The following is a 14624-nucleotide window of genomic DNA, read 5'->3' as shown; positions in this document are numbered from 1 at the left end:
AATCAAGGCAGTCAGATGGATGCAGTATTTCTAGATTTCCAAAAAGCATTTGACCCAGTACTGCACCTATGCTTACTGCCAAAAGTACAATCATACGGGCTATCAAGTGAAATTTGTGACTTGATTGAAGAATTTTTGGTAGTGAGGACACAGCATGTTACCTCAGATGGAGAATCATCGTCAGATGTAGAAGTAACTATGGATGCATCCCAGGGAAGTGTGTTGGGGACCCTTGCTGTTCATGTTGTATACCAATGACCTTGCAGACAATATTAATAATAACCTCAGACTTTTTGCAAATGATGTAGTTATCTGTGATGAAGTACTATCTCAAAGAAGCTGAATAAATGTTCATTGGTCTTTAAATATGTCTGCTTGTTTCTGTATATGTGTGGATGGATATGTGTGTGTGTGCGCGAGTGTGTCCTTTTTTCCCCCTAAGGTAAGTCTTTCCGCTCCCAGGATTGGAATGATTCCTTACCCTCTCCCTTAAAACCCACATCCTTTCGTCTTTCCCTCTCCTTCCGTCTTTCCTGATGAGGCAACAGTTTGCTGCGAAAGCTTGAATTTTGTGTGTATGTTTGTGTGTCTTTCGACCTGCCAGCGCTTTCGTTTGGTAAGTCACATCATCTTTGTTTTTTGATAAATTTTTCCCACGTGGAATGTTTCCCTCTATTATATGAATAAATATTCAGTCAGATCTCGATAAGATTTCAAAGTGGTGCAAAGATTGGCAACTTGCTTTAAATATTCCGAAATATACAATTGTGCACTTCACAAAATGAAAAACAAAGTAGTATCATGACTATAATGTCAATGAGTTACTGCTGTATAAGTAAACTCATGTAAATACCAGGATATTACAATTTTTAGGGATATGAAACGGAATGGTCGCACAGGCTCAGTCATTTATTGGTAGAATACTGGGGAAGTGCAATCAGTCTACAATGGAGATTGCTTACAAATTACTTGTGTGACCACTCTAGAATACTGCTTATATGTGTGGGACCCGCACCAAATAGGGCAGGGGATATTGAACGTACACATAGAAGGGCAGCAAGGGCAGCACGAATGGTCACAGGCTAGTTTCATCTGTTGGAGAGCATCACAGAGATACTCTTGAAGATAGATGTAAACTATCCCAAGAAAGTCTATTAACATAGTTTCAAGAACCAGGTTCAAATGATGATTCTAGGAATATACTGCAATCCCCTACATATTAATCACATAGGGATCATGAGAATAAGATTAGAATAATTACTGCACACACAGAGGCATTCAAACAATCATTCTTCCCGTGATTGGAAATAAAGGAAAAAGGGCTACTATTAAGTTTTAAAAACACATTCTTTTCTAAGAATTTTGTTCTTATTATATTATTACTTTCCATTTCCTTGCTTTAAGTGCAGTAAACTCCTTGATGATGGCAATGAAGTCAAATATGGCAGCTGTATCATACTGCATTGACAAGATAACTTAATTTGACAGTCTGGTTGATTGTAAGTAGTTTTTTAATCATCTTTAATTTGCTGAAATTGTCATAAATATCCTCATAGCTATTTCAATGTTTTGATAAGCATCTCATAACCCATACATCGAAAACAAAAATTTTAAAATATTCAAATGGGAATTGTGACCATGCTCTTCATCAACTCTTTCTACTGGAGTTTGAAAGCAGCTATTTAGTTAACTAGCTCTTTTGTGTCAACATATGGCACTAAAATCTGCTGCATATTTTTCAAAATAAGGTGCACAGCTCTAACACTTTACTGGATGGGAGTTAAAGTGAAATGAAATGACATGTTATATGTGAGATGTGTTAACCGTGTCACTCACTATTCTATCCAATATTTTGAAACATTCTAGCTTAAACAGTTCCACTCCAGTCCTCAGGTAGCAGAAATTCGCAAAAACAGAAAGCTTACAGTTAAACAGCATATTATTTGCTTCAAGACCTGTTGCCCAACCTTTGAGATTCAACAATAAGGTAGTGAAGTACTAGAAAAGCTCCATTGTTGAAATGAGCTAGCTGTCTTGGCAGCAGCTGTGTGAATTAAGCACAGTGTCGACACACAATGAAAGTGACTCATGTTTGGTCCTGCATTCATTCCCCCCACCCACCTCCGCTCCTATTGCCATTCGTGAAGGGAAAATGTATAATGCGGGACCATCTCTCAGTTATGCTCCATATTCTGGAGTTGTGGGGTTGAAACATGTATACTTACAGTGATTTTAAAATGCATAAAGTGGACTGCTTGCTAAAACGCCCCTTTAATTTATTTAATATGGAAGAGAAGCCAGGAACTAGGCTGTTAAGCATTCATCAGCCAACTACAATATTACACACACAACCCAAAAAACAAAACAAAAATTGAGTCCACTTCTGTGTATGCTTTATTAGTAGCTACAATATTTTTTGGATGAGGCCTAAATTTACAAGTGTATAATTACCACATTTACTATTTTTCTAGTGTTTTTTAAGCAATATGATGAAAATGGAGCTGATATAACAAACAGTTCAGAGCTATTCCATTATTTGGGTCCCACCAATGAAAATGAGCACTGGCCACCACTGAGATCTCTAGTGTTGCCTTTCTCATGGCAATAGCTGAGTGTTCAAGTGACATCAACTCCCTGTGTCAAAAATCCTTGCGCAGTCTCAACTTGGAGCGATTCTTTGAGGCGCAACAACTTTTGAACTGTGTACACATTGTGTACTGCACCACTAACAATTGGAGACACAGAACTCTAACACAACTGTACTGACAATCCAAGTTTAGTTTTGCACAATTATACAGCTGCTATACCTAATGATTTCCTGCAGTTACAAAGAGCAGTGAGAAAGAAGCTCTGATCATGATGAAAAAAAGAAACTGAACTGATGAGGGTGGTGGAAAAGTTTTTCTGGGTAGTTGAGCTTAGTTAATATTTGTTAGAATTGAAATTTCTCATAATTAGAGATAGGAAGGAACAACCTGTATTTGCTTTGAAGATCACATTCAGTACTATTTATTCCTGATGACTGGCTTCAACATTTAAGACTGTTATCTTCTGATCTTCAAAAAACTTGTTGTTATACAGCCTGTTCCATTATGACTGTAACACATGCTATGTTGGCGTTATAGTGGATAGTATGTAGCACATTACTTACAGGTTTGTTAAAAATGAAATAAAGGTTTGTCACAAACATTAACAAAGCATCTTGTGTGACTAGTGATGTCCACACACATAAAATTAGATGTTGAATTGCATAACAATGCACATGCTTACATTTACAAGACAAGTTCAATACATGGATCCACGTTCTTTGAAGTACACAGTTCAACAAATATTTGTTAAATTGCACACACTTCACAAGAAAACTGAAGACAATAAATTATATATAAAAACAATACTGTGCCCAGCAGCTGGAAGAAAGCACAGATTACACCTGTCTATAAGAAGGGTAGCACAAGGGACCCACAAAACTACTGTCCAATAGCCTTGACATCCATTTGTTGTACAATCTTATAAGACGTTCTGTGCTGAAATATAATGAGGTATCTCGAACAGAAGGAACTCCTCCATGCCAACCGGCATGGATTTTAAAAAAACATAGGTTATGTGAAACCAAACTTAAACTTTGCTCACACATGACATCTTTAAAAAAGTCATGGATCGAGGCAGTCAGATAGATGCAGTGTCTCTTGATTTCCATAAAGCATTTGAATCAGCACCACACTCACACTTATGCTTATGATCAGAAGTGTGATCATATGGGGTATCAGATGAAATGCCTGACTGGATTGAGGATTTCTTGGTACAAGAATGATTGATAGATGTAGAAGTAACTTTGGGTATACCACACAGAAGTGTGTTGGATCATTTGCTGTTTGTATTGTACATTAATGATCTTGTGGACAACATTAATAGTAACCTCAGACTGTTTGCAGGTCATGGAATTATCTACAACAAAGTGCAGTTTGAACGAAGCTGTATAAATATTCAGTCAGACCTTGATAAAATTTCAAAAGTGGTGCTATGATTGGCAACATGCTTTAAAAGTTCAAAAATGACTGTGCACATCACAAAAGAAAAAACAACAACATAGTATCGTATAAATATAATATCAATTAATCACTGTTGGAATCTGTAAACTGATGCAAATACTTGGGTGTGGCACGTAGTATGGACTTGAAGTGGAACGATCACATTGGCTCAGTCATGGGTAAGGCAGGTAGCATACTGTGGTTAACTAGTAAAATACTAGGGAAATGTAATCAGTCTACAAAGGAGATTGCTTTCAAATCATTCGTGTGACCCATCCTAGAATGCTGCTCAAATGTGTGAGACCTGTACCAGACAGGACTAACAGGTGATATTGAATACATACAGAGAAGGACAGCACCAATGTTCAAAGATTTCTTTGACTAGAGTGTCACTGAGATGCTGAAAGAACTGAACTGCCAGACTCGAAGATAGACAGAAACTATGCCAAGAAAGTGTACTGGCAAAGTTTGAACAACCAGCTTTATGACTCTAGGAATATACTTTAACCTCTATGTATTGCTCCCATATGAGATTGTGAGAATAAGATTATATTAACTACAGCACCCACAAAGGCATTTAAACCGTCATTTTTTCCACACTCCATACATGAATGGAACAGGAAAAAAAGCTCTAATAACTGGTACAATGAGACACATCCTCTGCCATGCATTTCACAGTGGTTTGCAGAGTACAGATGTAGATAAGTTAAGACAATATAATAAGATAAAGATAATGAGATAATATATAATAGTATAATATATAAGTTAAGATATTGATCATCAATTTCCTGAAACCTCCACCAACTACATAAAAAATGCCATACAAAAACACCAGCAGCCGTGTGTTATGCTCCGCGAGATTGACAGGATGGCATTCATCGAGGCTCAGCTCTGTCACTGTTGCTCTTGGTTACAGTAATGGATACATAGCGCACAAATTACAGAAGTGTTCACAGTGGACAATGCTATAAACTGATGTTATGTTTTCATCATCTACAGAGATTGGGCCTTCATTTAAACATCCACAAGACCTCGAAAAGATTCCACCTCCTGGAACTATTCAAATGAACGAAGTGCCCCTTAGCAAGGTGACACATTCTGATATCTAGGTTCTCACCTACAGACTGATAGCTACGTGAATGAGGATGTGCAAGCAAGGATCAAATTGATCTCGATGTGACTTGGAGACATCACTGATATTCCATGAGAAAAGAAGATGTCTATACCTCTAAAATCAAAGATATACCACACAATGGTGATTCCAGTTGCATTATATGCTACTGAGTGTTGGCACACACCCGGAAAAGCTGAGCACTCACTATGTCATAGAAATAGATTAGGCATTTTCTGCTCAACCACACCAATACAATGATCCGACAACTAACGGGAGTGGCTCCACTCAATAAAAAGATACAAAAAAAGACTTCAGTGGTGTGGACAAATCTTACGGACACCACCTACTTCAGTCATCAGCTCAGTCTATAATCTCACTGTCGGAGGCCGGAGACAATGTGAAACACCTAAATTATGGTGGCTAGACACACTAAATGCAAATCTAAAATCAAGAAGCCTATATCCACAGGAAGCATTAGATCATAAGAAAGGGCACACTTTGACCTAAAAAATGGACCCCGTTCCAATGGGATGGTACTAGAAGAAGAAGAAGAAGAAAATATTACAAGTACAAACATTGGAAAATAAAGTAGAATGAAACAATAATTAAATACAACAACATGTGAATGAGTATGAGTCGAAACTGATTAGTAGGTACAAAAATATTAAAAATAATGTAAACAAAATAGGATTACTGTGTCAGCCAAGTTGAGTGAATTGAGAGATCAATGGCTGGGGAAACTAAAGAGTGAAGATCTTACAGGCATAAAATTTCCATTTAGAAATTTGTACTTACAAGTATCTCTAAAAGTACCCAAATGTGGCAGAAACGCCAGATGTGTGATAAAGTTAACACATCAGAATCCCTTCTGAGGAGGAAGTGCTAAATTCTGAGTAATTTGAAGCGTATTAAGACCATGAATTAGAAATTTCAAAATGTTTCTGTCAGGTAGGAGCCTAGAAAATGTTATATCTACATGTTTTGTGGCTGGAGCTTATAAAGAAAAGAGGAGGAAATAAATTATGCTTTTATTATAAAATAGGTATCATTGTGTGCCATTATGCTGATGAAGTGATACAAAAAAATCAATTATGAATTGAGATTATACATAAAACAAAAAGCCAAGAGAAACGTGGTTAACAAGGATTTTTAAATTGCTTCACACATATAGATGGCCTGTTAGCCACCTCATAATACTATGGATAATTTAAAACTGTATTATCTGACCTCCTTCCCCCCTCTCCCCTCATCCCATTCCGTGATACTGGGAAGAAAAACTGGAGTTTCTTTATGGTACTGTACATGTCTCAATTTCCCACTAGTCTCTTCATAATAGCGAGTAGCAAATTACTATGTGAAGCAGGTTGTTTAAGTTGTTCAGGTGTTGTGAGATGCCTATTGAACTTTCCAATACATCTCTGTAAAGCTTAGATATTGCACTATTAAACTGGTCACTTAGCTCTTACGTTAGTTTCAAGTTACGCACTTGATATGGCCTGATATGAAATCGAGGTAATAGGGGGTCGTGAGTCTTTCTAAATAGTTCGCCTCTAAAATATTTACGTCATCCCAGAATAGTCTGACATTTAATGTATCTACTATAATATTCACACTTTTTCCATTTATATCTCCACAGGCACTCTTTCCTAGGTATCTAAATGATGCTACAATGCCATCAATTTATTGGTGGTGCTGTGCAGAGAGAATACAGGTGACTTCTGTCCACTTGTGTGTATTATTTTGTGTTTACTGATGTTTAACAAGAGTTGCCACTCACTACACATTGTGTCAATCTGTTACAACTACTCTCTAACTTCAAAACGACTTTTACGAGTGATTGGTTCTCAGTAAATGACAGTGTCATCCACAATCTTATAAGAGAACTGCTGACATCTAAGTTAGCTATGTATGTTGTAAATAGCAATGACCCTGTCATATTTTTCTGATGTGTGTTCAGTGTGACATTTGCTTCCATTTACAAGACTCCACCCAGAACAGTATTCAGAATCAAGTTTTAAAATACATGAATTTTCAAACACATATTTTATTAACTGATAGTTCACGAACTTATCAAAAGTCTTTCATATATTAAGAAAGAACTCAGCCATTTGACCACCATCACCTACAATCTTCTGGATTCCACAAATTAAGAGAGGGAGTTGTGTTGCACACAGAAGTTGCTTCTGATAAAGAAACTGATTTGACTTGAGACAAATCATTATATTTGGACCAAAAATAATTTCAATGCTATTATTATGTCAACTTCATAACAGCCCTTCATAAAACCCTACAACCCACCTTAAAAATGAGTGATTTGGGTTCTCTTACAGCAATCTGAGACATTGGAGCAACTTGAAACAAACAGCAGCATTAACAGACACTTAGTTGCATATTCAGTAGGCAACCCATACACATATTCAGCAGGCAATTTGAAAGACGTGCACTGGGTATCACTGCTCTGAATAATCTATGTTGGACCACAGATACATTTTGCATGAGATGCCTGCCTTTTCTGCAGGAGACATATGTGGTGAAATAGAAGAATATGATCACTATGCAAAAGGCCTATTAAATCTGTTGTGGATGACTAAAATTTTATCTTTGTTGTATTGCACTTTACCTTCAGATGAACTTTGTAATATGCTGAATACACAGTCCTGTGGATCTAAAATATGCTAGCCGCATTGGAATAAGCCCTTACATCTTTCACTTGATTTTGTTCCATCACTATTACCACAGGTGATTCAAATTTTCAGTGCTGACTAATGTCCTTCACAACCTATCTGATATTAAAAATGTACCATGTTGCACAGAAACATTTTTTTTAATGGCCAATAACTCAATGCATGTCAGAAAGTTTGACTATAGTAGTGACCACTTTATTTGACTAATTGCTGCTTCATGGTTTCCCTTTGCCTGTGTTTCATTGCAACATGTTTTGAGACACCTCTAGGAATTTCTGTTGGTATTTATATATTTTTTGTAACAGTCCTGCTTGCAATTAGACTGTTAGAATAAATATTTTTTAAAAAAATTATACAGTGGTGCATTTCTCAAGACAATATGTTACCCCCTTTTATACTAAAATATTAAACAGATGAATCAATTTACAATGTAATTGTGAAAATAGTAGCTTTAAATGAAACTTTTTTGCATTTATATTAATGTTAGTGCAAAATAAATAAATTACAAGTGAATGAATGTTTTCTTCAATGTGACAATATTTCAATGTAATACACAGGTGGTTGTGTTTGGAAAGTTAATAAACTGTCTCCAGCTACCACACAATCTCTGGTGTTGTATTTGAGAATATTTTCCTATGAAGTCATTCACTGAAAGCTCTCCGAGTGCGCAAATCAGGTGACAGCCAGTCCTTACGATATCCTCCCAACCCTCCTGTGCTTGGCGACGACGATTTGAGTTATAGACAATGGAACATACCATTATTAGTGCGTCTCAATGGGCAATGGAAAATACCATTATTAGTGCGTCTCGCTATTGGATTGGTAACGTAGTGTGAACAAAATTCTGAATTGTACAGTAACTGATTTAAATCTTGTGGATCTCGACTGTGAAAACAGCTGCAACACAAAGACAGACAGTTGCTGTGGTGGTACCATTCTCCTCATGAAGTTACCAGTTTCCTTGATTTTTGGATATCTGGCTAAACATTTCCATGCTCACATTTCTGTGGATGATAGAACATAGAACTCTATATGTGTGAAGCAACAATGTTAAGAAAGACATCCTCCTTTCAGCCACACCTCTGTTCTCCGCACTGCAAACTCACCACTAGACTGCGTACCTGTGGATACTTGACACACAGCAATATTGGTGAAAGTAGGAAAGACTTGCAGCAGATAGTGAGTATGTTGCTGCCAAAATTGCTCTAAATTTGGAAGGCACGTTACCTAACTGAACAAGTTTCGCAATTGCTTGATCCAATAGTGAAATATGCTGATGAGCCAGAACATTATGACCATTTTCTAAATAGTTTGTATGTCTATCTTTACAACTATAAAACATCACTGATTCTGCACATCAGGGATCAGACAGATTGTTAGTAAGTTTGTGGAGGCATGTGGCATTAGATATCTATGCACAGGTCATGCAATTCACGTAAATAATGGGCCACTCATTTGCAAATGTGATGATGGTGTCCTATAGTGACCCAGAGATTTCACAGGATTTACATCAGGTGAATTTGGTCACCAGGACATCAACATGAGTTAACTATAATGCTCATTGAACCACTGTTGCGCGGTGTTGGCTCCGAAACAAGGACAATCATACTTCTGGAAGATGACATCACAGTCAGGGAAGACATCAAGCATGAAGGGATGCAGGTGGTTTGTAGTTGTTAGCGTGTCTTTGGTTACTACCAGAGGTCCGATGCAAGTGCAGAAGAATGTCTCCCACAGCATATTACTGCTCCCACCAGCCTGCATCTGTGGCGCGCTCCATGTTTCGAGCCACTATTCAGCTCGATGACGGCATTTGTGGAGACGACCAGTGACCTAGTGTAGCAAAAATATGATCAACCACAAGAACAGACACTTTTTCATTGATTGACGATTGAATCCCGTTGATCACATGCCCACTGCAGTCGTAACTGATGATGTTGTTGGATCAGCATGTGAACACTTAAGGATGGTCTGCTGTGGAGCTCCACATTCAACAGTGCACAATGAGAGGTGTACTGTTTCAGCAGACATGCCCCATATCACCATCTATCCTACTTTATACAACAGACAAGCCTCCAAACCCCCATGTTCTGTAAAGGTTCATGGACATCCAACCATTAGTGCCTAGTTGTAGTTACACTGTCCTACCTCTTTCATAGATGCTCATAACAGTAGCATGTGAACTTTCAACCAGCTTCGCCGTTTTCAAGATGCTCACTCACAGGCTCTGTGTAGTAATAATCTGCCCTTCGTCAAAGTTGCTTATCTCAGTGGATTTCCTGATTTGCAGCCCGTATCTTCATTAGGGTGATCCCCCATCAGTGTCTGCTCCACTTGCAAACTTTTGTTACTGCATCACGTGCCTGCAACACCACCAAGTGGCGTCCATCATCGCAGTAGGCAGTGGTCATAATGTTTTGGCTCATCAGTGCGCAATGAAGTCTCAACTTATGAGAAGTGAACATGGGAGTTCCTTCAGCAGATCATTCAGCACTACTTTTCGCAAGTCGTGTAGGAACAGGTATCAGGAACACGTTGACCTCTATAGCTAAGAGAAGGTATGAATATGTCACAGACTCTTAGCCTGTCATTATCATGGTTCTCACTTGTGCAGAGTTTGTGGCCTCTCATCTACATGTGTAGGTTGCTTAGAAATTAGATGACTGAGGCATAGGTTACACGGATTGGCCTCTCCTGTGTCAGAACTTCTAGTTCTTCCACACTGGTCCTGAATCTATTTGCAATATGGGAGCCATATTATTAATATGACTTGTGTTGTCCCTCTGTGTTAGGAGAGGTGGTACAGGTGAGAGGGGACTTCCAAGAATGATTAGTTGAAGGGAGGACTATTTACCTCTTCAAGACACATTTCAAAGCCCACAGCAGGCTTTTTTCATCTGCACTCTTTTGGTATTTTGTAGATTTTTTTAAAAACTTTTTCTCCTACACACATTCTCTCTCTTTCAAAAAAATATGTGGCAGAAATGAAAGATAAACACTATTGAGTAGTGAGGTGACCTAAATGTCACCCATACTTACTATTACATCTGACTCAGGAGATGATCTGAACAAACTGTTAAATATGTTGACTGCATCCAGGTTTCAAGAACCAATATCAGGGCCACTACTAGTCCAGTACCACATGGCCAGCCTACCAGCAACTGGTCACGAGGGACGACCTCACAAGTGTCAGTGCAGCATAACCTAGGAGAGCTATCACCAATGCACCTCACTTGTGTACCATGTAGATTGTGATTTGACCACTGTTTACTGTGATCTGGTATAATTTGATTTTCTACCAACTATTTTCTGTGGTAGTATTTTGACCTTGGCAAATGATGACTTGATGACATAAGGATTAGCTGTTATATGAGAGAGGGAAGACAAATATTTGATCCTTGATTCACTTGTGCTTCTGCCACACCAAACATTTTTTGTTCGATTCTGTATCATTAAAGTGATGTAACTATGTTACTGGCATCTAAAACAACATACACGATTAAGAATATGCGGCCTCACCTCCAAATGAATAATTCCTGCATTAATACAACCTTGGAGAACACTACAAACTGAATATTAAAATGAAGACAGGTGTTCTTTCAAATATATCTTTTTAATCTTTGCCTCGGGCATCTCTTCTTTCTTGTAATCATGCTGCTGATCTTTAATGTCCATTTCCATTACTTCTCTGAAAGACAGCACACCCTCGCAGAAAGTCATGACGCTCTGTGGATTGATTACCACTGAAGCACCAATAGTGTTCCACGATTAAGTGTTTCATACTTGGTATTTGTGAATTACTACCAGAGACTACCTGTAAAAGGCTATTTGATGGATTTATATGTCCTTGTTATAATCTCAAAATTTTTTCTAAAAATGAAAGAGGTCCCTCTTCCACTTGTATATCTACACACACATTTTGCAAGCAAAAATTCTGAACCATTTTCTGGCTAAATGCAATACATGTGTCAGGTAAATTTTTAACATCATGTAAAAATTCTTTCGTGCTAGAGAAACACTGTGGTTCTTTGTAAAATCATGGCACAAAATTCCATTATACCCACACAAATACCTTTCCACAAAATAATTCTTCTCTGTTCTTGTTTTATTTAATAATATTCAGTCCAGTGAGAGCTTCTGTCATCCTTGTGCACAGAAGTAGGCCTATAGTAGCCCAACTTCTAATGAACAAATTCTTAATGACTAATTAGAGCGTTAAATTCTTTCCTGGGTTGTGTTTTTAATATATTTTCAGCTTGGTCCCCAGCCACTACCCTGCTATTCATATCTCATTGATAGATTTCATTCTGATATGTACTTTATGACTGTCAGATGAATTTTGAATGTGCCCAAGATTTGAGGTTGTACCAGTGTTATGAGAAAATGGACTTGTAAAGCAATGAACTGTGATACAAATTTCTATATTTTAGCTTGACTGTTGCAGATCATTGTGTTATTTAGATCTTTGGCTGACTTGCTGTAACAGTCACTGAATGGAATTTCCCTAAGCCTTTTTAAGTGCAGATGAGACAAGAAACTCTTACTGTAAATCATGGTGATTACTTTTCTTGATAAATAGCCCACGTATATTTGAAGTATTAGGGAAAGTCAAGATCCTAGCAACCACATGTAATTTATCAGAGCAGGCAACTAACTGATAGCCTCTATTGGCAGTGTTCATATGAATACTTCCAACCTTGGACTTATTATCTGGTACAGTACTTAGTCCAAATCTCTTGTCATTTAACAAATTATTTGACTTCACTCCAATAAGACTTTTCATTATCATCATCTCTGAGTGCCTGGAAAAATATTGCAGAGCAGCTTCTTAAACTGTGTAACAGAAATGATTGCAGTAAGTGCCACACTAACTCTTTCCTCCAGTATCAATTACAGTATGATGATCTACAATCAAAATTCATATTAATAACAATGCAAAAGCTTAGTGTTATAGTTATGGGAAATAGACTGGACTGACTGAAGTACTGATAGCACTCACTCTGCTTAACACTGTTCAATATTCCAGCTTTTGAAATAAAAAGTACACTAGATAAGATATATTTTCATGTTCCAATGAAGTAAGATACTGCTCATATTTCACATCTGACACACAAACTATTCTTTGTGGAGCATATTTGTGCAATTATTCATTGATTATGAATGTATAATCAACAGAACTCAGAACAGATAAATTAGTAAAGGATTTTGTAATATGCTAGTGATAATTCATTGTTTTCGAATTATTTATAATATAAGGATAGTAGGACAATGTGTGTTAAAGAAGGTGTTGCAAGTAGTCTACTTATCATCTGCACTGAGTTTTCCTTGTGTTTTATTTGCTATTAATATTACTTCAAAGGGACAAAATATTGTTTTAGTTCACAAGGCTGTAAGCACAGCAGCAGCATGTAATGAATTATGTACATGACTTACAAAAACCTTGTATGAAGCATGTTACACTGGAACAGGTATGGAATTTACGAGTGAAATGAAAGTGAATAGCAAGAAATAAAGAAATTCAAATTAACTAAACTGCGAAATTAATGCCAGTTACCGAGAACATCCAGGAAATAATGTGACTACAAGGGATATCTTAAATTTCCCATGTTCAAAGGCATCGTTTCCTCGTCGCTTATATTTCTTTTCGCGGCATAATGCTTTAGGATCATGTAAGCATTCACGTAATATAAAAAGATTCAAGAGCAGTAAAGTTCGGGTGAGTGATTACTTTATTTCTTCGCAGTTAAATAAGTTATGTTGGGGGAAATTGTCAAATTTTCGTACTTTTGATGACATGCATGTAACAATGCTGAATGACTAATAAAGAATCTGAATGTTTCAGACACTGAATCGCCTGTTTACTGGCTCTGCACGCCCCAACGGGTTATACACAAGGGGGGAAAAAAAGTTTCAATCCTTTTGTCGTACCTGTTCAAGGCTGCTGTCCACCTTCTCAACTGATGATTGTAATCGGTCGGTCGGGAGCAAAGTTCATTTTACTTCTTACTAATCCTTCATCTGTGTTACCAGTTACACATGATAACAGCCCGCATAAATACTGACACCCAAGGCATTTCCCCCGCCATGCTCACACGATAATTTTAATTCGTCGAACACAATTAATTACAAATTTGGATAGAAATATATTTGTGTAGAGCAGATGTGCACGTTGCTTTTTTATTTTAAAACATCTTTTGCTTATTATTACTGCTAACACTGAAATGTCAGTCTTATACGAACGTTTAAAACTTCAAATTTTATTTCCTTTTCCTTGTAGTTATCAATGTCATCATTTTAATGTGAATACGAAAGCTTGAAATTCCTATATTATTACGCAAACACCTTGCATGAAATCATATCCACATTTACTCCAGCACGGCCGCCCAAACACCACTCGTTCCGTAGGTGACGTCGGTTTCAGTAGAGGTGGCCGGGACTAAGATCTTTCCCTAGGCCTTCATTAATCTTTTGCGAATGCCCCTTATTGCACACCAGAGAGAGAAGTGTGTTAATGTTACAGTCTCAAAGAATTGTGAAACCGCATCACACGGTAAAGAAGAGAAATTGGTACGACTGCCAATTAATACTGTATGTATAAAATTTGCTAACTCTCACCTAATGAGCTCAACTTAGTACTTGAACATGTATTACCTTTCTGACTAAAACAATTTTTTCCAGTTTCAACTACTCTTGGCGCTCTACAACCACCAAATATTAGCACACCATATCATGGAAATATTTAAACGTCAGTTTTTTCCAATGATCTTATTGAAAACTCAAATATATCGTTATGTGCTG

The 14624-nt window shown here is 37.3% G+C and overlaps 1 protein-coding gene across 1 annotated transcript in view; it reads right to left on the bottom strand.

Moving 5' to 3' along the window:
* Positions 1-14261, bottom strand: part of LOC124607153 (probable serine hydrolase) — a 45509-nt gene extending 31248 nt beyond the window's left edge. Inside the window, exon 1 of the mRNA XM_047139364.1 lies at positions 14169-14261. Coding sequence (XP_046995320.1) covers positions 14169-14175 — 7 coding nt within the window. The 5' untranslated portion in view covers positions 14176-14261. The remainder of the gene's footprint in view (positions 1-14168) is intronic.
* Positions 14262-14624: the final 363 nt, after the last annotated feature.

This window comes from Schistocerca americana, chromosome 3, assembly GCF_021461395.2.
Source record: "Schistocerca americana isolate TAMUIC-IGC-003095 chromosome 3, iqSchAmer2.1, whole genome shotgun sequence".
Taxonomy (NCBI): Eukaryota; Metazoa; Arthropoda; class Insecta; order Orthoptera; family Acrididae; genus Schistocerca; species Schistocerca americana.
Note: the sequence above shows the minus strand (reverse complement) of the source record. Positions and strands in the feature narration are given on the sequence as shown.